General features: G+C 43.5%; 2 protein-coding genes across 2 annotated transcripts in view; both read left to right on the top strand.

Annotated features, from left to right (window-relative positions):
• TDP1 (tyrosyl-DNA phosphodiesterase 1) overlaps positions 1-1,975 on the top strand; it is a 76,950-nt gene extending 74,975 nt beyond the window's left edge. The window contains exon 15 of the mRNA XM_033109607.1: positions 1,054-1,975. Coding sequence (XP_032965498.1) covers positions 1,054-1,091 — 38 coding nt within the window. The 3' untranslated portion in view covers positions 1,092-1,975. The remainder of the gene's footprint in view (positions 1-1,053) is intronic.
• Positions 1,976-3,126: 1,151 nt separating this feature from the next.
• KCNK13 (potassium two pore domain channel subfamily K member 13) overlaps positions 3,127-23,740 on the top strand; it is a 78,834-nt gene continuing 58,220 nt past the window's right edge. Inside the window, exons 1-2 of the mRNA XM_033107030.1 lie at positions 3,127-3,408; positions 3,859-4,961. Coding sequence (XP_032962921.1) covers positions 4,628-4,961 — 334 coding nt within the window. The 5' untranslated portion in view covers positions 3,127-3,408; positions 3,859-4,627. The remainder of the gene's footprint in view (positions 3,409-3,858; positions 4,962-23,740) is intronic.

Raw genomic sequence — 23,740 nt, 5'->3', positions numbered from 1 at the left:
TCTGAAATCAGTGATGTATGTATCCACCATAAGAATCTAGAAAAAGAAGCAATGTAAACCCAAAAAGAAGTAGCAGAATAAAAATAAGAGTAGAAATCTCAAGAGGAATTTATGCCCAAAATGCAAGTTTGGCTTAACATTAGAAAAGCAATTGATGAAATTCAACATTAACAGTAAAGAAGAAAATTATATGATCATTGCACTAGATGCAGAAAAAGCACTTGACAAAATTCACTACTCATTCATGTTAAAAAAAAAAAAAACTTCAGAAAACTGGAAACAGAAAGGGAGTCTATGAAAAACCAACAATTAACATCATATTTAATGGTGAAAATCTAAAGGCTTTCTGCTAAGATCTTGAACAAGACAAAGATATCTGTTTCCACAACTTCTCTTCAATATTATACTGAGGTCCTAGCCATTGCAGTAAGACAAGAACAAGAAAAGATAAATATAAGAAAGGAAGAAGTAAAATCCTATTTCAGATGACATGAGTATTTACATAGAAAATCCTAAAGGAATCAACTACCACAACTAATGAGTGAATTTAGCAAGGTTGTAGGAACTAAGTTAATTTGCAAAAATTATTTGCATTTTTATATACTACAGCAAACAATTGGAAAATGAAACCTTGGTATTTCATTTACAATAGCCAAAAAACCCACAAACTTCAAGATGAATGTAGAATAGATGTGCAAGATCTTTACATGCAAACCTGCTAAGAAGACTGGAATGAAGGGATATGCCTCATTCACGAATTAAAATATCAGTTCTTCCCAAAACAGATCCAACACAATCCTAATCAAGACCCCACAGGCTTATTCCCATGAAATTAACAAGCTGATTATACAATTTTGTTAGGAAAATAAATGTCTTATAATATCCAAAGACAATCTTGATAAGAAGAGCAAAGTTGAAGGACACACTCTTTCTGACTTCAAGACCTACAATAAAGCTACAGATAAACAAAATACTGTGGTATGTAGCGTAAGGATGGACAAATGAGCAAGCTACAGAGTCCTGAAATAAATTCACTCTTTTTTGTCTTTTCAGCAAATGGCACTGGGATAACGAGATATTCACATGGATAAAGTGAACGTGACCCCTACCTCGCACCATACAGAAACAAACTTCAAATGGATCATAGACCCAAATATAAAAGCTAAAACTATAAAAATTTCTAGGGGAGGAAAAAAATAACAGAAAACCTTTGCAATCTTGAGGGAGGTAATGACTTCATAGTACATAAAAAGCACCAAACACAAAAGATAAATTGGGCTACACCAAAATTTAAAACATATCCATCAGAAAACATCTTTAAGAAAATAAACAGGCAAGCCAGAGACTGGTAGTAAATATTTGTGAGATACAAGAAAGGAGTGGTGTCCTGGATATATTAATATAAAGAACCCATATAACTCAATTCAAAAGAAAATAATTTTAATTTTTCTAATGGGAAAAATATTTTAACATAATTTACAGAGGCAGATATACAAATGGCCAAAAAGCACATTCCTCTACACATCCACCAGTATGTTTATAGTAACATGTTCACAAGGATTGTTGGTTGGTACAGCTATTTTGGGAAAACGTTAGGCAGTTTCTTATAAAATTAAATTCACACCTACCCTATCCAGCAATTCTATTCCTAGGTATTTACCCAATAGGTAGGAAAACATATCCACAAGTACTTATACAAGAATGTTCCTAAGTTATTTATGATAGCCAAAATTTTCTGACAGACCTAGTTTTTATCAATAGGAGGAGAATAAATAAAACTATGGCATAGTCAAACAGTGAAAAACTAGGAATAAAAAGGAACCAATTCTAAGACATAACATGGATGGATATCAAAACAATGTTTTAAGGGGCAGACCGGTGACTCAGTTGGTTAGAGCGTGAGCTCTGGGCAAGAAGGCTTCCGGTTCGATTCCCACATGGGCCAGCGAGCTGCAACCTCCCCAACTAAGATTGAAAGCACAACTTGACTTGGATGGAGCTGATGAGTCCTGGGAAAAAACACACTACAGTTCCCCACTAAAAAGTCCTGGAAATGCACACTGTTCCCCAATAAAAGTCCCGTTCCCCTTCCCCAATCAAAAAAAAAAAAGTTTTACACACACACAAAAATGTATATAACATTAAATTTTATCAAGACCTATAACAAGCAAAAAAAAAAAACAACTTAGTGCTATAATAAGGCAAGACCAATCAGTGACAGAAAAAAAATGAACAGTGACTTCCTGTGTAGGAATGTGTGTGGGCATGGATTTGCTGGGAAGGAATGTGGTAATTCTGACCTGTTGGTGATATTTGGTTGAGAGGTCGGATAGGTAGATTTTTTAATTTGCAAAATTGTATGCATCTAATGGTTCACTTAAGATTTATGCATTTCATTGTATATAAATTTTACTCTAAAAAAAACCCTGTAAATATTGAACTCTAGTTAATAATAAGGAGGGAGAAATATTGGGGAGAGGGGGAGTGTACAAAAGTCTACAACTTACTTTGAAATGAATTTAAACCAAATGGGTTGATGGATGGAAAGAGGGTTAGATAGATATGTAATAAAGCAAGTAAAATGTTCACTGTAATGCTATTTCAACATTGTTTGCAATTTTTCATAATAAAATGGTGGGGAGGAGTAATTGCAGGACTCACCCTGGATGTATTCACATGTCCCCCTATGCACTACCCCCTACAGCTCTTGGCCCCCAATAGGCTACATAAAAGAGGGCATTCGAAACCGGGGGAGGAGGTCGGAGCTGAGAAGATTAGCAGCATCAGGGTTTCTGGTGCCTGAATATCGGAATCCAGAGCTGAGTGGGTTTTTTTAATTCTCTGCTCCTGGGGAGTGTAGGTGGGTGGGTGGGCTTTGAGCCTGGGACCCCTCTCTGGGCAGGCGGGGCAATTCTTAGCTCGATGATGCCCACGCATCCATTCCTTTACGTATCCTTATTCACTCCTACATTCCAGGGGCTGGTGATTCGCAGGGGCAGAGTGTGGATGGGCACACAGGTGGGGGCGAGATGTGTCTGAAGGGGACGGAGCACCCTCTTTTGTCCGGGAGGGGCCCACACAGCCCGCTAAGCACCTGACCCGCCTCTTCAGCACCCACTTCCCGGATCTGCGCGCAGGGGGTGGGAGTATCGCGGCCCCCTGAGGACCCAGGGAAAACCGGGCGTCTGCGGGCGGAGACTAGCGCTGGGGGCCGCCCCGCGCGGCCGTGGGGCGAGAGACGGGGTGGAGTCGCTGCCTCAGGCAGCCGAGTAGCTCCACCTGTTGCAGTGTCGGAGCGCGTCGGCCAGGCAAGGCAAAGACCTCTGTTCCCCGAGCCGCTCTGCAAGACAGGGCCGCGGCGAGGAGGGAAGCTGGGGACAGTCCCAGCGGAGGGGCGCTCCCCGGAAGGTGAGATTCGAACGCGGCTGCGGCGCCATCAACCCCTGAAAGGCGGGGTCTCAGGGAGGGGTCCCCCGCGGTTTGGGGAGCTTTGCCTCTGGTCTGCATGGGGTGGGGGATAGCACTCCGCACGGAGCCCAGTCGGCGCAAAATCTCTAGAACGCACCGAGGCAGCCAAGCCCAGGTGGAGGAGATGGCACTCTCCGAGAGCACAAGCTCCTGGCCGCGGGGCCCCTCCAGCCCCTGGTCCTTGGCAGCCTCTTCGGGAGCTGGAGCTGGCTTGCGGCGCGCGCTTCGCGCCCGCGGAGCTGACACGTGGGGACAGGAGACGCCCCCGCGCAGGAGCCAGAGGCCAAGGGCGTTCTGGTTGGGGCCAGACGAGGGAGGCTGCCCGGGGGAGATGCCCCGAACCTCCTTCGCTCCCTTATTCCAATCTCCTTTTCTGGTGTCCTCCTCCAGCCGCTCTGCCCGCCGGAAGCCGCGCAGCGTGGGGGCCGGGAGGGAGGTCGAAACCTGCCAACGCCGCTCTGCACAGTCGCTCTGACGGTGCGCCCGCCGGGCACCTGCTCCAGCCGCCAAGCCCCGGCAGCCAGGCCGGTGACCCCAGGGGCCTGAGGCTTTGCGCGACGCCGCGACTAGGACTCAGCACCGCGGATTTACTTGGGCAGGCACCGCAAAGCCAGCCGATTGAGACCCCGCGTCCTAGCCGTCGACGGCTTGGGAAGCGATGGTCAAAGAGACGGCGTCCACGAGGCTCTGCTTACCCGCCAGCCACCGAGGGCCCCCGATCTTGGCTCTGGGGGAAAGTCAAGTCCACGGGAGTTTGCCTTGAAGACGCCCCACGCCCGCTCAACCAATCTGACCCGGACAGGGCGCCGGGGTGGAGACAGCGTCCGCATCCTCCTGCCCAGCAGAAGCGGACTCTGCGCCCTGTCACTTGGACCTTCAGCGTTAGAACTCCAAGGCGGGCGGAGCCGTCTGCGAAAAAGCGATCTGAAACCAGGAATCAAGGCGGACGTGGATTGTTAGCTCCGCAGGAGCGGTCGAGGCCGCGGCCCGCGGAGCCGCGCGGCCCGGGGTAGCACCCGGTGGCCATGGGCCAGCAGGCCGTCGGGCGTCCCGGGGCGGGCTGAACGCCCGGCCGAGCCCCGATCTCCCGGGGGGCCTGGGCAAGAGTCCGCCCGCGGTCACGGCCGTCCGGCACCGTGCTGACCCCGGGGGCCGGGCCATGGCCGGCCGGGGTTGCGGCTGCGGCTCGGGCCACCTGAACGAGGACAACGCGCGCTTCCTGCTGCTCGCCGCGCTCATCGTGCTCTACCTGCTGGGCGGCGCCGCGGTGTTCTCCGCGCTGGAGTTGGCGCACGAGCTCCAGGCCAAGCAGCGCTGGGAGGAGCGCCTGGCCAACTTCAGCCGCCGCCACAATCTGAGCCGCGACGAGCTACGCGGCTTCCTCCGCCACTACGAGGAGGCCGCCAAGGCCGGCATCCGCGTGGACAACACCCGCCAGCGCTGGGACTTCACCGGCGCCTTCTACTTCGTGGGCACCGTCGTGTCCACCATAGGTAAGTGAGCCCCACGGGAGGGCGAAGGGGCGGAAGGATTGCCTGGCATTTTCCTGCCTGGGCGCTCGAAGGGCAGAACGGCGCTTCTCAACCTTGCCTTCATCACCTCCGCGCTCAGCCTGGCTGCACAGATGTAAGCTGTTGCCTGATCAACAGGTGACATTGCCTCCCCGCGTCTCTAAATGTGGTCCATGGATCAGTTACGTTAGCATCATCTGGGAGCTTGTTATAAATGCAGTTTCAGCGCGCCCCTACTCCCCCACCCACCCCCGCCGCCTCTCACCTTCTGAGTCAGAATCTGCAGTTAACAAATTCCCCAGAGGACTTGAATGATCCTTAAATTAGAGACGCTCTGCTCTGGGAGTTTTTCAGTCTAGTTAAGGAGTCAGCTATTGCTTGAGTCCATGGAACTTTCCGGAGAAAGCTTACAAATTGGGACAGGAACCTATAAACGTTCATGGAGTTAGTACCACGCACAAGGCACTGATCCGAAGAGGAGGCACAAATTTAAAAAGAGCCCGTCCTTGACTTCAAGCTTATAGGGAGAAAATCAGATTGAATTTTCCAACCAAGTTGGAAGTTAGGAGGCAAAAGTGCTAATGAGGATGGAAACTGTTTTCTACCAGGATGAATGGGGGGAGAAGTGGCCCTTGGGCATAACCAGTTAGTGTTAGGTGTGATTTGGGTTTGGCGACTACAAGTGCTTTGCATTCTGGAGGAGAGAAGTGCATTCAAAGACCCCATGAGCTACTGATCCATAGATTAGTGCAAGGAAGGCTAGGGCGGTCTCCTGGTAACGGGTGGAGGGGGGCTTTTACTGTCAGACTAAGGAGCTGGACCGCATCTAGGGCAACTGGGAGCCATTGAGAGTTTTTGAGCAAGAGGGTGGCATGGCTGCTGTCAGTTACACCTTTTTTACCTGCAGAAGGAAAAAGTGAGGAGTCTTTGCACCACACCCCTAAGGATTGTTCACTCTTGAAAACGTAATCGAGTGATAAGGGGTTTGGGTAAGATGTGGAAATTCTGAGAAAAGAAGAGAGCTAGAGCGGAGGTGGTCGCTTTGAAGGCTATGCTGAAAGGGAGTGGCTCCCGGGTACCCGCCACCAGGAACAGTAACGGTTTACAGTGGCCAATGGCACAGGGGGCAGGTGCTCTGTAGCTGTGGGCCCTGTGTTTATAGAGAGCTTGTCAGTGAGGCGGCATGACAGGGTGCATCCTTGAAGTTCCCACACATGGTTGTCTTAGGTAAACATTCTGCCAAAAGAAAGAGCACAAATATAACAGATCAGCCTTAGGGCTGATTAGTCAAGAAAGATTTCCCAAAGTTCGTCTGGAAGCCCAGGGCTTCATTTGGTGAGGAGGAGGCCAGGCAGAGAGGACTGGCATTATTAGGGAGTCCTGGCTGACAGGCCCCTTCCCATCCCATCCCAGGTGGCCCTGCCCATACCACAATAACTGGGTATCTGGCAAGAAAAACTCACAGAGAATTTCCCTGGTGACCAGAACACCGGACGCTGAGGGGGACAGAAGGAGTCATACCATCTGAAGTTCTCTCCCCCAACCCATATTCCCCACTGGACTCTCTTAGCAGAATTCCCTAAGTTCTTGATTGTGTCACCTCCCATGTCTCAGAAGACGGTTCCAGACTTTCTATGTAGGGAGGATGAAGGGCGAACAAACTGATTCGGGACTTGCCTTGAATCTGTTGTGTGTGCATAGCAAACACAGGGTTTTTATTTAGGTCGAATATTTATGTGGGGTGGTTTTGATGGGACATTAGGGGGCTAAGTTCTCCCCCATCACCACCCCCACAAGCCACTCCTTGGTACTCTCCATGGACACAGAGACAGGAAGGAGCAGTGTGTGTTATAGACCGGTGAACATGAATGCCACAGAAACTGCGGCTATCATGGATGGGTGGGCATGTAAGAGGCAAAATATAATAACGGAGCCTGGTGGAATAGAGGAAATCTGGACTGAGAGTCTGAAGGGGGTGCTCCTGATCCTGCCTGTGTAACTTGGGCAAGGGTCCTCACTGTTCTCAGCCCTGTCCATCTCGTCTGAGATGTCTACGAAGGGTTTGCCTTCGTGGCTCGCACACCATAGCTGTTCAGTAAATACAGAGGGTGCCCAAAAAGTGTAGACATGGTTTAAAAAAGAAAAAAAACTGTATTTAAATTGTAATACTCAATATACACTGATAACAAAAGGTGAATGCAAGTCCCATTTGACTTCTGCAATGACAAGAGGTGCTCAAAGTGGTTACCATCAGCGTCCAGACACTTCTGATTATGGAGAACTACTGCTTGAGCCATGTTGACCAAAGTGTCCACTTGTATACATTTTTTTGGCACCCCGATATTAGTCCTATCTCTTGCCCACCGCCTCCCCCTGCGCCGGCCCCTCTTGTGAGGAACAGTGGTCATATATGTTCTTTAAAAAGTACAAGGCATTATGTAAGTATGGGCTTTTTTTTTTTTTTAAAGATTTTATTGGGGTAGGGGAACAGGACTTTATTGGGGAACAGTGTGTACTTCCAGGCCTTTTTTCCAAGTCAAGTTGTTGTCCTTTCAATCTTAGTTGTGGAGGGTGCCGTTCAGCTTCAAGTTGTTGTCCTTTCAGTCTTAGTTGTGGAGGGCGCAGCTCAGCTCCAGGTCCAGTTGCCGTTTTCTAGTTGCAGCCCACCATCCCTTGCAGGAGTCAAACCGGCAATCTTGTGGTTGAGAGGACGCATTCTAACCAACTGAGCCATCTGAGAGCTCAGCAGCAGCTCAGCTTAAGGTGCTGTGTTCAATCTTAGTTGCAGGGGGCGCTGCCCACCATCCTTGCAGGACTGGAGGAATTGAACCAGCAGCTTTGTGGTTGAGAGCCCACTGGCCCATGTGGGGATCGAACCGGCAGCCTTCGGAGTTAGGAACATGGAGCTCTAACCGCCTGAGCCACCGGGCCGGCCCTATGGGCTTACTTTTAACTTTCTCTTTATAACATTTTAATTTATTTCATTAATAGCTGTTGTAATAACAGCACTTGCTACCCTTTATTAGAGTACATATTAGGCACATCCTGGGTTTATTCTGTAAATACATGATACAGCTCACTGCTCTATTATATTCACACAGTTTGTTGACACATCTTCTTGAGTTGGGTGTGATTATCCCCATTGTATAGATGAGGAAACTAAGGTTTCATGGTCTTTGTAAAATAAAGTATAAAGAAGGAAAAAGTTAAGACATCTATAATGACATCACCTGAAGTCAACCACTGTTAACATTTTGGTGCATTTCTTTCTGTTCTTTTTTCCCTATGCACACACATACATATATGTATGTGTTTTTTTTTTTTTTAAATTGGGATCACATTCTACAAGCCATGTATATCTTGTATTTTAATTACAATAATACATGATGGTGTTTTTCTTCTAAAAATTAGTTCCACTCTGCTTTACTCTGCAAAGACTTTGAGATAACAGACAACAAGACAGTGTACAGTAAAATAATCATAAAATGTAAATAAAACTTCAGAACCAGGGAAACACAAAAGGAAAAAATGGAAACCAAAAAGATCTAGGAAGTTGCTAGACAGGAGCTTTGTCTTAGTTCAGGTTCCCTCAGAAGCAGACCTGGCGCCCAGAATTTGAGTGCAAGCAGTTTATTTGCAGGCCCAACGGGTACAAGCACGTGAAGGAGGAATTGATATACAAGGAGGGGAAGTAAGTCAGTATAGGTATGCTATTACGCAGGAACAAGAGTGGACAACTGGTACAGGTATACCTCGGAGATACTGTGGGTTTGGTTCCAGACCACGGTAATAGAGCAAGTGTTGCAATAAAGCAAGTCGTCATCTTTCCGCTGGTAGAGGGTCTTCCCTTCCACTTGCAAAAAGCACAACACTAGTGAAACATTATTCCCAATAATCAGAAGGGGGAAACAACCCAAATGTCTGTCGACTGATGAATGAATAAACAAAATATACATAGATACAATGGAATACTATTCAGCCATAAAAAGGAATAAAAGTTTGATGTATGCTACAACATGGACGGACCTTGAAAACATGTCACTTAATGAGATAAGCCAGACACAGAAGAACAAATATATAATTCCACTTATGAGGTACCTAGAATAGGCAAATTCTATAGTGACGGAAAGTAGAACAGAGGTTACCAGGGGCCAGGGAGAAGAACAGATTCATTGTTTAATGGGTATGGCATTTTTGTTGGGGATGATAAGAAACTTTGGGATATACATAGTGGTGATGTTTAGACAATAGTGTGAATGTATTTAATGCCATTGAATTGTACACTGATAAATGGTTAAAATGATAAGTATTACGTGTTTTTACCACAATTTAAAAAACCAGTGCAGAATATTAAAACACAACTCAGGGATGTTAATTCCAAAAGAGGCTGGTGATCAGACTTGAAGCAAAAATAAATTTAGAGTCCTCAGAGAAGTAGATTGACAGTTTATCCTGTAAATGATCTTATATAAATATCTTCAATATGCTTTTCTTAGGAGTTTATTTCTGTGTTTGTCTGGTGTTTCATAACTGTCTAAAAAGGACTTGAGGGGGCGGCTGGATGGCTCAGTTGGTTAGAGTGCAAGCTCTTCACAACAAGGTTGCGGTTCAATTCCCACATGGGATGGTGGGCTGGGCCCTCTGCAACTAAGATTGAAAACGGCAACCGGACTTGGAGCTGAGCTGCGCTCTCCACAACTAGAATGAAGGACAACGACTTGGAGCTGATAGGCCCTGGAGAAACACAGTTTCCCAATATTCCCCCAGTAAAAAATTGAAAAAAAAAAAGCATTTGAAGTCATTCGCATATAATATGGTCAAGGTAAGCTTAGGCTTTAGATTACCCCAAGATCTCAGTACTTGAACACACACAGCCCACTGTGAGCTCAGTGACTCCTAGGGCAGTTGTCCCCTGTGTGGGCCCAGTGTTCCAGGCTTCTTTTATTTTGTGGCTCCTCTTCATTAGCTCACACTTCCAGGACTGCCCAGGAAGGGGAGAAAGTGCTGAAGAGTGGAACACCAGCAATTACATGGCCACCACCTGGAAGTGACATACGTCACCTCCACACATGTTTCATTGTCCAAATCAAGTCACATGGGCACGCCCAGGTGAGTGCTAGGCACGTGACAGAGAGCCCTGGAGTCTAGAAGGCTGTTGTTTTGTGATGTTGCTGACGAGGGCAAGCCCTCTGTGCTTAGAGCCCAGACACACCGGTGGTGGCCAGGCTGGCACGGAGAGGCGGGCAGATGGGCTCGTCTGTGACCTTGGTGGACCTCCTCGCCAACTGGTAGTTACGAGCTGTAAGTGAGGAGCAACTTGACCTAGAGCACCACTGCCCAGGTGCAGGGACGCAGTGGGCTCAGGTTGAGAAAGTGAACCTGGCACGTGTGGGTCTGAGGAGCTCAGACACTGAGACGCCGAGCCCCGCCTCCGTGGGACCGCTCAAAGTGGATGACCAGATATGATTCATTTTCATGGAGCAAGTAATTATACTGGTGCCCCTTTTGGGCCCATGATGTGGCTCACCATTAGTGCTTGTGTAGCAGTATTCTTCACAGTTCTCGTGGGGTTCAGGAGCTGGGCTGACAGGCATGTGATTTAGCCGAGCCAATGTGCAAATCTATGTGGGATTGAACTGATGTTTCAGAATCTGATTTTTTCAGTTTTTTCAGAACTGATGGTTTTCAGGATCTGTTTTTTTCCCCCCCCGCATGGGAACAAGACTGAAGAAAGAGCTTTTGAAATCAAATTGTATCAGGTTCAAACGATAAAGTACTGGAAAACACCATTTCACAGTGTAAAGCTAGAAATTGACATCAAATATGATGAACAGGCACTCAGAAAGAATAAAACATCCCACAGATACATTAATGGATGTCACACATTAGGGGATGTCATATGTGTGTCAAGATTTTAATCACACGTCGAATAGGCACTTCACATTTTACAAAGCATTTGCGCACACACCTTTTGAGGTAGAAGTTATTTTTAATTCCATTTTGGCAATAAGGAAACTGAGGTACAGAGAGTATAAATATCTTAAATGTAGAACTATACAGCTATAAGGTGGAAAGTCAGGATTAGAATCAGATTTTGTTTTGTTTACCCTCTGTTACTAAAAGAAATACATATTCTTTTTAGAAGACTGGAAATATCTGGGAAAGTATAAGAAAGTAGAAATCACCCATAATTCCACCAATCAATGAGAACCGCTATTAACAGTTTGGTGCTTCATATTATATTAAACCTTATATAATATCAATTTAATTGGTGCTAATTTAATTGGTGCTAAAGATTTTACTGAATCTAAGATACATCATTGTTTTAAATACCATTAAGAAAGAAAAGAATGCTGCCAATTAAATTCTAACATGCTAGCAATTGTGAAATCATCCTGACTTAAAAGATGCTATAATGTTGGAAAAGGTGTATCTCAAAATCACTGAAATATATCATTTTTTAAAATTTGATTATTTTCCATATAACCATTGTAACATGAGCCTATTGTTGTAATTAGGCTCAATGAATTTCATTATAGTTAGAATTTATTTGATTTATGCTCAAGTTGATTAATTTTAAATATTAGAGTTACCTATAGCTCATTTTCTCCGCATTAACTAGCTAATCCTCTCCCCATTTTTCTGATGGGAGCAAGGGGATATTGTGTTAGTCATTGTATACTTGTGCTTTGGATTTTAAGGGTTTTAGAGCTTTGTCATGTTTGTGTCATACTTTCCATCCATTATTGTTTTCCAGTCCCTGTTCATTGTTTAGCTATCGAAACATTTTAAATTTCTGTGCAGTGTCGTGTTTCAGTCTTTTCCTATGGTGGTGTCTTCCCTTGTCTTTGTGCTCAGAAAATATTTTCCCATCCAGATCTTGTAAGAGTGCTAGTTTCTGTTCAGCGTTTTCCCAACTGGTCTATGCTTTCAGACACAGCAGTGGTTTTTATAGCACTTGAACATATCGTTTCATGTGACCAATGAGTGCTGTTGAGGTTATAGCTAAGGATCCATGCATGGTCACGGGGAAAGGAGAAGCAGAAAGAGTGGTCGGTAGGAATTTACATTCACCCGAGGCAGGGTGAGAGGGCCATCTCTCTTCTGATCTGTCTTATAAAATTTCATGGGGAAGCCCAGACTGCCTGTTCTGTGAACCTGGGTTTGTTGAGCTATTTGTTCCCTACTTGGAACATTTCAGTATCTGGAGATCAGAGCATTATTGGAGGACATAGCTCTCACTCTCCACTGTCTAGCATCCCAGTACACATACGTGTTAATCTCAGCTTGTTTCATTACAAATTCTTGTTTAGACTACAGAACATGGTGATTTCCTCTTGTGGTACCCTAAACTCCATCCTATTCTCTCTTCCCCTCCATGCCTTTCTTTAGGAAGTAGAGACGGGTTTGGTATGAAGGTAACCCCACTCATTCTTGTGCTCCTTGGGGTTCTGCCAAAGGGTCATTCTATTCAAAGCAGCACGGTCCCTTAGCCCAATACAGTGAAAAAGGAAACCTCATTTTTACCTGCATATCTCTAAAGCATATTAAAGAATCTTCAATGTATTAAACAAAGGAAAGTTCCCTCTCTTCTTCTCTCCCAGTCTCTCATATCTCAAAGGAGTTCTGGGGCCTTCCATCGCTAAAACTTCCCCAAATCCTCGCAGCCCTAAAAGTCTTTCTGTCGCTCCTCATCCCCACCCCCAGCTGTCTCTGTTCTCTGTTATCACGATTGACTTAACCTCTCCAGCTTCTTTACCTTTCTCTCATTCAGCCTGTACCTGGTTTCTCCAGAGTCAAGGATAGCCCTGGGAGTTGGCCCAGCAAGCGACAATCCTTTCCCTTTAGGAGGAAGGAGGAAGTGCCAGGGAAGATTGTGATCACCAGTACATTGGTGACTTCACACATGGGGACACTCTCAGCCTGTGGAGGAGGACACGACTGTGTCAGCCCCAGAAGCACACGCTCCTGCTGAGGACAGCGGGGAACACACCTTGTCAGGAGGCATCTCCATCATGACACTGCTTCCCTCCCACCCTCCAGGCTCTGCCTCTTTCTGTTGAGTCTGAATTGTCAGACGTGATAAGGCTTTTCTGAAATGCCCCATCTTCATTTGGCCAGAGAGCCGTCTTTAGAAGCATAATAAGTGGTCAGATTTTCTTGTTCCCATTCTCTGATCAACCCCCATGTCTCTTCTATTGATCACCCCGCTTTGGAAGGGAAACCCTGTGGTCAGCGAACCCATGTTTCAAAGGAGTGTAACTTGAGGAGTGGACTTAGGGGCAGCGAGGCCTGTGCCCTGGAGAGAGCAGCCCCACCACAGACATTCAGCTTCTAATTGTAACACAGCACTGTCCTAGCCAGACAGGTCTGATAACAGCTTAACTAGAGTTTGCGTCCCCCAGGGACAGCTTTGATCTGTGAGCTCCATCCAGGTTTCTTTCCCTGGAGCAAGAAGGACAAGAAGCTCTTAACTCTTCTTGGTCAGTAGAAGCATCTTGATGTTTTCAGTTCACTTAGTTACCTGTTTGTGCATGACACTTGATCACTGCAGAGGGTGAACCAAGCATATTAGCTGTGACCTTGTGTAACCACTAATTTCTAAAAGGAGCGAAGGGCAGTTAGATTCTCTTAACTCTTTTGATTCTCATGGCTTCACCTTATAATCCATAGTACACACTATTCTGGGTTTTTCTTTCCTTTTACATGATTTTCTGTACACTTTCTCAAGAAGTATGTGTGTTCCTATTAATATGGAATAGTTGATTTAACCTCAAATTGTTGGACTTGGGGGTTATGTATGATTTTTTTTTTTGCTCTTGTATGTAATAAAATTTATGAAATATATTGAGTGTTTACCGTGGTTAAACCCAGTACACATCTTTATATATGGTTAATTCTCTAATAACCCCAGGAGGGTAGATACTATGAATATTCTCACGTCACAGACCAGAATCCTGCACCCCAGAGAGCTTCCATGCAATGTCCGGAGTTACCCAGATGGTGGTAGTGTGGAACCTGCCTTCAAAGCTTAACACTTTGAACCACCCCTCCTTTGCCATTTTTCTTCCTGTGGGGGCGTGTTGTGTGGGATGAGTTGCCAACTAAAGGACCATGACCTCTTTCTTCAGTTGTGGTCCTTAGGTGACGTGGGATAATTTAAGAAGACAGAGATGGTCTGGTTAGCAGATCGCAGGCCTTCTGTGATATTATAAGGTCTGCAATTCCATGGGTAAAAGGTTTGGGTAGTGTTCTGCTTACCAACCAGGAGTCCATGGAAATGGAGGCTTATACCTCCTTTTATAATATTTCCCAGCCCTCTCAAAGTTGCAATCTTTCTCCCATCACCATGACAACTAATGTTTCTGCCCCCAGGACTTTCATCTCCAAATCAGACATGTTTTTTTCTTTCAATTCATTTCAATTTATCTATTTTATTATTATTAGTTTCAGGTGTACAAAACAACATGATGATTAGACATTTACACCCCTCACAAAGTGAGAACCTCCATAAGTACTACTCATCTGACATCATACGTAGCTGTTACAATACCATTGACTATATTCCCTTTGCTATACTTCACATCCCATGGCTATGTATGTATTTTTTAATTATAGTTGATATTCAAGATTATTTTATATTAGTTTCAGGTGTACAGCGTAGTAGTTAGACATTTATTTAATTCATGTAGTGATTCCCCCCAGTAAGTCTAGTGCCTATTTGGCACCATACATAATTTTTACAACGTTATTGATTATATTCCCCATACTGTATTTCACATCCCTGTGACTACCAATTTGTACTTCCCAATCCCTTCACCTTTCTCACCCATCCCCCAAACCCCCTCCCGTCTGGCAACCATCAGTTTGTTCTCTGTATCTATGAGTCTATTTCTGTTTTGTTTATTCATTTATTCTGTTCTTTAGATTCCACGTATAAGAGATCATATGGTATTTGTCTTTCGCAGTCTGACTTATTTCACTTAGCATAATAACCTCTAGGTCTGTCCACATCAGACATATTTGGTCCCAGAAGTCACTTCCTAATTCTGCCTGTGCGCTCTTGGCATGTTAGTGCCAAGGTTATCTGAGTCGGGTCTTGCATCATATTAAGCATCTGATGCGCTTACAGATCACCCAGGGCAGTGGTTTTCAAATTCTGCTCCAAGGATCCCTGGGTTTCTCTGTGGTATCTCAAGGCTGCCTTGAGGGCCAAGGGAACCCCTCAAGTTCTTATCTCTGTTATTTTTATTTATGTCCAAAATTTGATCTTATCCTGCCACCTTTTTATTGATTACTTTTGGTATCTAGAATAGATTTTTATATAGCCAAATACAGTCATTTGACTGGCAATTTTTTCTATGTTTTTTGATAAATTCAGGTGCTCTTCATGGTTGAGATTAAATAGTCTCATCCATTCTTTGTTTACCTCTAACTCATCTCAAATTTTATTCAAAAAGACTGCTTTTTAAATGGTTTTGTGTGATTGGCTGTATAATTATGCTTTGATTTATATCTAAAATTATCACATAATAATTTGGGAATGTGCATTTTACAGAATTCTCTTTTCTATTTGAGTGTTTCTTTGTAGCCTGATATCCATATATAGTTCAGCTGGGTTTTCTCTTATGTTACAGAATTTTGGAGCAGGAGAGAACATAATCTCCAAACACATTCCAAACCTAGTAAACACACCCAAAATAACATTTCAGTTGTGTGTTTTGGGACATATAAATTCAGTTATTGATTTCATCACATGTGTAACTTTTATCATTTTATTAATACTGTTGTTTACCTCTTAATGCTTTATATGCTAACATCTATTTTTAAACTTAGATACGAAATACCTGCAATATATTAGCAGATATTTGCTGATTTTAGATCATCTCTCCAGTTGTAATTTTTAGTAATTTTTTTAGGTAAACCAAACCTCTTAGTACATTTTTAAATCAGTTTTAGACTTTTCTCTTTGTAGGGGAATTTGGCATATTTAATATTAGCATCCTCTCTTGTTCTGTACTTCTCTTGTTTTTCTATTCTTTTTTCAATTCTGTACCTTCTATTACAGTGAATTAAGTATCCTTTTTGTCATTTTGTAATATGTGTGATCAGAATGACATTTATCTAAACTTCCTGCACATAAAAAACCAATTTTGCCACTATTTTTCATGTTTATAAATAAAATTAAGACCCCTTTCTCTGGATGATATGGAATCTTGCATTTTGGGGTTCAGCCCCGTTCCCTCTACCTGTCCCTGTCTCCAAGGTCTCTTGTTGTTGTATCTTGTTCTCTGGAAAAGCTTTTTGCAATTACATTTTCTTTTCTTTTTTATCTTAGAACTTGCGTTGTGTTCTAAGATAACTGAGGACACATCACCTCCATAACCTTTTTTCTTTAGTGATCTTAGCACTTCTCCTTTTGGTATCTTCCTCTTCATTTAAGTTCCATTCTTCTCATGCCTCTGGACCTTTAGACTTTGCTCAATAATTTACTTAACACCATTGCATTATCTCAAGCCTTCTGCTTTCAAACAGAAAGTAAAGGCAAGATAATGAAACTTGAAGAGATTTACTTTCCTATGTGTTCTGAAAATAATGCCCTAGTTATCACTTGAGTGGAGAGGGAAAAAGAAACAATCTGTCACCTGTTTCTTCTGTGCTTTGTGCTCTATGGCTGCTCTTCTTCCTAATTCTGTAACCACTTTTATTAGCACTTCAGTCTTCACATCGTATTGTTCCTTTCTGTTGCCTGTACTACTGTTTCTTTGTCTCAGTAATTAAAAAGAAAAAGAAAATGACAAATATATCAACTACAGATTGCATTGGGCGTGTGTAGCAGAAAAGCCCAGTGACAATGGCTTAAAAACTAGAAGTGTTCTTCTCTCACGTAGCAAGAAGTTGAGAGCTCTGCAGTCCAGGGTCACCAGTGTCCTGGCCCTTTCTGTCTTTCTGCTCTGACAGGCTTAGATGACGGCTCTCTCGCTTATGCTTACAAAACAGCTCCTTCAGTTCCCCACGTTGTGACCACCACAAAGGCAGGAAGAAAGGGAGAAGAGAAAAGGCAATGGTACATGCCCACTGAATTGGTCCCTCGAAAAGAACTTTCTTGGAAGCCTCAACTTTTGTTTATATCTCGTCGGCCAGACCATGTCAGAATGCCCTGACCCCGTTCTGCCTGGAAGTGCGTCACTATCATGGACATAATTACGGTTCCTTTATTGAGGCAGAAGAGAAGGACAGTGTTGGTGACAACAGTATTGTGTGAGCAACCTAACGGCGTATGTTCTGAAAACATATGTTGTCTGGGCATCTTTCCTTTGGGGACTATTTTGGAAGACAGTCTATGAGTAGTTGATGTCTTGATCAGTTTTTCCAATCCTGGGAATTTTTTCTTCAAGTGTTTTCTTAATGATCCTTTGTTTGTTTGTTTGTTTATCTTGGCACCCTTATTGGTCTCAGTTTGGATATTCCTGTTTTTCAAAGCCTACCAAGTACTTTTGTTTTGTGTTCATCTATTTGCTTAATTCCATGTTTTGGATTTGACGCTGCATTTGTCTTCCAGCTCACTAGTTTTTTTCTCCACTGATTACTGTCTGCTGTTTTAACTGTGTTTCCAGAAGATATTTGTTAAGGACCTACTATGTCAGGCACTGGTATGAGTATTGAAAGTTGCTCTTTGCTAGTCTCCTGCTGTCTGTATTATCATCTTTATAGTTCTTGGCTTACAATTATTTTTTTAACATCCTCAGGACTTACTTATTTTATTATTGGAATCTTTGTACCTTTTGACCACCTTCACCCATTTCACACATTCCTCCATCCCTCACTTCTGGCAATCACCAATCTCCTCTCTGCAGCTGTGAGTTGTTTTTCGTTTTCTGTTTTTTTAAGATTTCACATATAAGTGAGATCATAAGTATTCTTCTTTCTCTATTTGATTTATTTCACTTAGCATAGTGTCCTCAAGATCTATCCATCTTTTTGCAAATGGTAGGATTTCCTTCTTTTTATGGCTGAATAATATTCCCTATTGTGTGTATGTACATGTAAGTGTATGTGTACACATTTTATTTCTGTTGATGGACATTTAGGGTTTCCATGTCTTAGCTATTGTAAATAATACTACAATGCACATGGGGGTGCAGATAATCTTTTCAAGTAAGTGTTTTTATTTCCTTCGGGTAAATACCCAGATGTGGAATTGCTGGATCATAAGGTAGTTCCAGTTTTAACTTTTTTAGGAACCTCATACTATTTTCCATAGTGGCTGCCCCAGTTTGCAATCCCAGCGGTGTATGAGGGTTCTTTTTTCTCCACAGCCTTTGCCAATGCTTGCTATTTCTTGTCTTTTTGATAATAGCCATTGTAATAGGTATGAGGCGATATCTCATTGTGGTTTTGATTTGCATTTCCCTGATGATTAGTGGTGTTGAACATCTGTTCATGTATCATTGTCCATCTGTTTTCTTTAGAAAAATGTCTATTCAGATCCTCTGCCTGTTTTTAAATCAGATTATTTGGGGTTTGTTTTTTTGCTATTGACTTGTGTTAGTTGTGTATATATTTTGCATATTAACCTCTTATCTGACATATGATTTACAAATATTTTCTCCCATTTGCTAAGTTGCTTTCTCATGTTGTTGATGGTTTCCTTTGCTGTGCAGAAGCTTTTTAGTTTGATGTCATCCCACTTGGTTTATTTTTGCTTTTGTTGCCTTTGCTTTTGCTGGTTTATAATTCCTATCTCTCTTTTCTCTCTCTCTCTCTTTTTTTAAACTTTCATTACATTTTATTAGACTGAAAATTTTTGCTCATGAAGGAGGAAGACAGCAGGGTCATATATCACTGTGTACCAAAATTAACTCAAAATGGATCAAAGACCTAAACATAAGACCTGAAACAATAAACTGCATAGAAGAAAACATAGGTACTAAACTTATGGACCTTGGGTTCAAAGAGCATTTTATGAATTTGACTTCAAAGGCAAGGGAAGTAAAAGCTAAAATAAATGAATGGGACTATATCAAACTAAAAAGCTTCTGTTTTCTCTCTTAAAGTAGATTTTCTTCATTCAATCTTGTGTATTTGTGAGGTTCCTCCTTTCTTAGTTTCTCTGGTTATTTTCTTATAAGCCAGTCTCATTCCAGCAGAATCCTGAGACCTTTCTTTGGGACTTAAAATTTTAAAACTGAATTTATGTTACATTTAGCATTTTCCTCACTAAGGCCTATTTTATTAATTCTGGCTGTTGATATTTTCTGCTCCAGATGTTATATTTTGGGTACTCGGTGTGGAGGAATGCTATACTATTTCTTGACCTACCATATTTTTTAGACTTAGTTGTTTGTTTGTTTTTATTTGACAGTCAGATTGTAATACCAACACCTATAAAAACAAATGTGTGAAAAGCTTTGACCATATAGGGATCTACTAGTGTTCCATTTAATGGAATGATGTATGAAGACTGAATTCTGAGAGTTGATAACTTAAAGGAACAGCCACCACTTTTTCTTAATTAATTAAGACAAATTTCCTGAAGGATATGAGGTCTGGGGCCTGGTCGGGATGAGTTGATGGCCTGCTCATTCTCTCAACAGTCCTTTGAGTTAGGGAAAGAAAGGCTCAGAGAGAGTTAGTAACTTTCCCAAGTACGCACAGCTGGTAAGTAAGGGAATATATTAGTTAGGAATTTTGTTCAGCTTCAAATTACAAGACTCAAAAAGCACACAAGGCTTTACTCTGTCTCAGAAAAGAGGTCTGCACCACATGTAGGCAGTTCAGGGCTGGTATGGTGACTGTACAATGGCAGCAGGGAGTCAGGCCTTTCCAGCTCTGCTCTCCCTGTGGTGTTGCCCTGGTCCTCAGGGCTTGACATGGCTGTTGGAGCTCTGGCCATCACATCCACACCACAGGTACAAGAAAGGGAGAGGAAGGGTGTGTCCTTTCCCTTTCAAGGAGATGTCTTAGGTCAGTTTCTCTAAGAAGCGGACACTGGACTAAGGATTTGGGTGGAAATAATCAAGGAAGTGCCTCCAGAAGAGACTAGTAGGAGAGTGAGGGAAGTAAGGATGAGAAAAAGGTAGAAGCCAAGCTCATTTTGTGGAGCTCTGGAATGTAAATTATCTTGAGGCAAAGAAACTGAGCTTTTAGATTCCCACACCAGTCACTCATTGGCTGTGACTCCAGGTGGGAGGTAGGACCCAAAACTCCTGGGCACATGGCTGTCCATGCCCACAGGTGTCAGCTATTAACAGTCAATCCTGCAGCAGCTGGGGATGGACACACACAGCTAGTCAAGGGGTTTAGCGGGATCTGGGTGAGGCACAAACGGTGTCCACAACAGGGGGCTTTCCAGAAATTCCACATAATATTTCCCTTAGAGTTCATTGTTTAGACTTTTGTCACATGGTCATACCCAGCTCCAAGAGTGGCTGGGAAACGAAGTCGTTATTTCAGATTGTAATGTGTCAGGAAACAATTACTAAGGAATAAGGAGAGAAAGAACACTGGAGGCACGTAGTGGTGCTTGTCACAGGAATAGGATCAGTGATGAATCACAAAGAGCCTTAACTGTCAGGCCACAGGTGGGAGCTCTGCCCAGTGGGGCTGGCCTGCTGCTAGAGACTGGGGAAGAATCGCATAATAAAAAGTGTGATGTCAGGGAGATTAATCTGGCAGAAGTGTATGGGGTCTCTTAGATGAAGAGTCTAGAGGCAGGGAGCACAGTGAGGAGGCTGTGACTACAGCCCCGGATCAGGAGTGCCAGGATAGCAAGGGAACAGCAGAGGAGGGCCAGAGAAGGGAGGGTGGAAGGTCCCCTGGGTCAGCCTGGATGCAGAGCTCAGAACGAATTGCCTCTGCCTCGTACAGGGAATGGGGTAGAGTGTGGAGAGAGCAGGATATAGTGGGAGCTACCCAAGGCAGGGTGGGAGCAGAACCGGCTGCAGGGTTGATCACCGGGGTCCTTCAGGGCAAGCAGATTCCATTGCTTCATCTGGGCCTGGGTGGCCAGCCTTCCCTTCCCTTCCCTCTCCAGCCCCTCTCCCTCCCTCTCATTCATAGCTCCCTCTCTTCCATCTCTCCCTTCCCTCCTTCCTGCTTTTCTTAACTAAGGTTATTACCAATATTAGTCTCCAAAGGAAAAACAACAATGCAAATGAAAAAGAATATTTAATTCTTTATTTCTTATTAAACTTAAGGTCATTAATACAGTTAGCTCTCTGACAAAAAATGTTTAATGGAAATGGAAAGATAATTTATTGACACATATAACTGAAATTTCCACGTCAGACAAGCTGGACCTCTGGGTTGGAAGCCTGTCATTAGGTCTGTCTCTCTGCAGCTGTCTCCGCGTTGCTTTTCCTTGTGAGCGCCAGTCTCCGAGCCTGCTTCAGAGCAGTGAAGTTGGCCCCAGCACCTTCAGGTGGGCTTGATCCTTAGCGTCCAAGGAGGAAGACCCGGTCTTCCCAGAGCCCCTGAACGGAGCCTTACAGGGCCCTGCATGGTCATGTTTGCATGACAAACTTAACAAGAGCAAATATCAAGTCACACACCCACTCCTGGTGTGGGAGGAAGGGACATGTTGGAGTGGTATGCCGTTGAAAGTAAAGAAGGGAAGAATTTCCAAGATTCTTGGTAGACCTGTTGGGAAGGCGGAAGGATGGTCCCCAGACACACACCAGTGTGGGTCACTTGGTGGACGATGCAGTTGTCATCAGAAACAGGGTACCAAGGAGGGTCAGTTGGAGGGATCCTGAGTTGAGTTTTGAAAGTGTTGAATTTAGGGCGCTACGATGTTCCGACAACCACAAGGTCACGAGTCAGCAGGAGTTTTTCAGCTCCGTTATAGTCCTCAGAAACCACCCTCTGTATGCGGTCCTCGTTGACCAAACTGCTGTTTTATGGTTCGACTGTATATCCAAAAGAAATACTCATCTGTTTTTTTCCTTTCTTGAGATATCTTTGTCTTGTCTTGGCGTCAGGACAATACTGGCCTATAGAATGAGTTGGGGAGTGTTCACCTATGGTTCTTATATGTCCTTCTGAGGTTGCCCATCATGTGATATGCGTGTCCGGTAATGAAAATCTTCCTCCTATGGCAAGACATGTAGGTTGTTTCTAATTATTGGTCTGTACAACAACTCTGTAATGCACATTATTAATTTTAATATTTAAACTCTTAATTGTAAATATGCATAGGTACTGCCAAACTTTTGAGAATTTAAAAATTTAAACATTCTCTTAACCACTTTGCAAGAATCTTACTCTCACAGCTCACGTGTACTGTAGTCTTCCTCTTCCTTGGTGCTATACCAAACATTCTAGATACGTAATCTTTCATCCTACATGATAGGACTATTATTTTCCAAATAATGATGAAGGAAATTTCTCTGAGCACCGGGATCGTGTCTTGTGAAACCGAAGAATGGAAGCATGGACCAAGGAGAGGCGAGGAGTTGTAAAAAAGGATAGTTTATTAAAAGCAAAGGATTACAGCTCCTGAATGGGAGGAGGTTCCCGAATGGGATGCCTAGTGACTGAGACAGAAGCTCATACGTTTATATCTTCCCTTGCCTCCTTGGAGAAGGGAGTCGGCTCCTTTTAATGGAATTTGTCTATCAGGTTTGTTCTGTTTGCCCATCCTGAAGGGATTAGCGAAATAAACCATTCCTGTCTATAAGATCTGTTCTGTTTGTCCAGCCAAAAGGGATTTAGGAGATAATTTATTAACCTCAGGACACCATTACATTTTTGTCTTGGAGTGAATGGGCCATTTCAGAACCTGGAGTTTCAGGATATGGCTGCCTTTTGTTTATTCCACCAGGGACCTTCCTGTCTACCTAACAACATGTTAACTAACCTGTCTCAGTTCTATGGATGAGAAAACTGAAGCACAAAGGGTTAAATAGCTTACCCAATGTCACACAGCTAGGAAGTGGTAGAACTTTGATTCAAACTTTGTTCAGCCATGATTTAAATTTTGGAGAGAAGCTAGCCTAGTCAAAAGTCTAGTGAAAACTAGAGTAAAAACCTTTGGCCCTAATTTTGTGTTTATTTTTGCCATCAGTGGATTTCTATTTGCTGTTATTAATGAATATTTTTTGTAAGCTATTGTTTTGAAGACACTGGGCTGCCAGGCTGTACAATAAGAAAGACACCTAGGTGACCCACTCTAGGTTTGAACAGTGTCTTTTCTCCCCTCTTATCTCCTTAGGACCATACCCAGTGCCCATCTCACATCAAGTATAAAATTCAGTTTGGCTCAGTCGAAATTTATTGAGTTCTTACTATGTGCCCAACCTGACTACAGGGGCTCTTAACCCAGGTCCATGGATAGAATTCAGGGGGTCTGTGAATTTGGATGAGAAAATAATTCCATCTTGACGTTTACTAACTTATAACCAAGCAACTTGTAGCATTTCCTTCAATAATGAATCTAGGCAAAAACCGAGAGGTAGCCTGAGGAGAACCTGTGGCTTTGTCACAGCAGAAATCACAGATGTATTCCTGTTATTCGACAGCGTGGCAGAGGCTACCCTGATCCTCCTTCCTCACCACTTCAAAATGATGGTAGTTATTAGACCCGTTCTTGTTATTTAATGATTTAGTAAAGCAGCCCATGTCCTGTAGCACACATTTGCTGCGTAGTTTAATGACTGTGTTAATTTTGTGCATATTGTTTCTTTCATTTAAAAAACATTCTGAGAAGGGAGCTATCAGCTTCCTCACACTGCCCATGGCTCCATGGAACAGAAAACAAG

The sequence above is a fragment of the Rhinolophus ferrumequinum genome, chromosome 6 (genome assembly GCF_004115265.2).
Source record: "Rhinolophus ferrumequinum isolate MPI-CBG mRhiFer1 chromosome 6, mRhiFer1_v1.p, whole genome shotgun sequence".
Classification (NCBI taxonomy): Eukaryota; Metazoa; Chordata; class Mammalia; order Chiroptera; family Rhinolophidae; genus Rhinolophus; species Rhinolophus ferrumequinum.
Note: the sequence above shows the minus strand (reverse complement) of the source record. Positions and strands in the feature narration are given on the sequence as shown.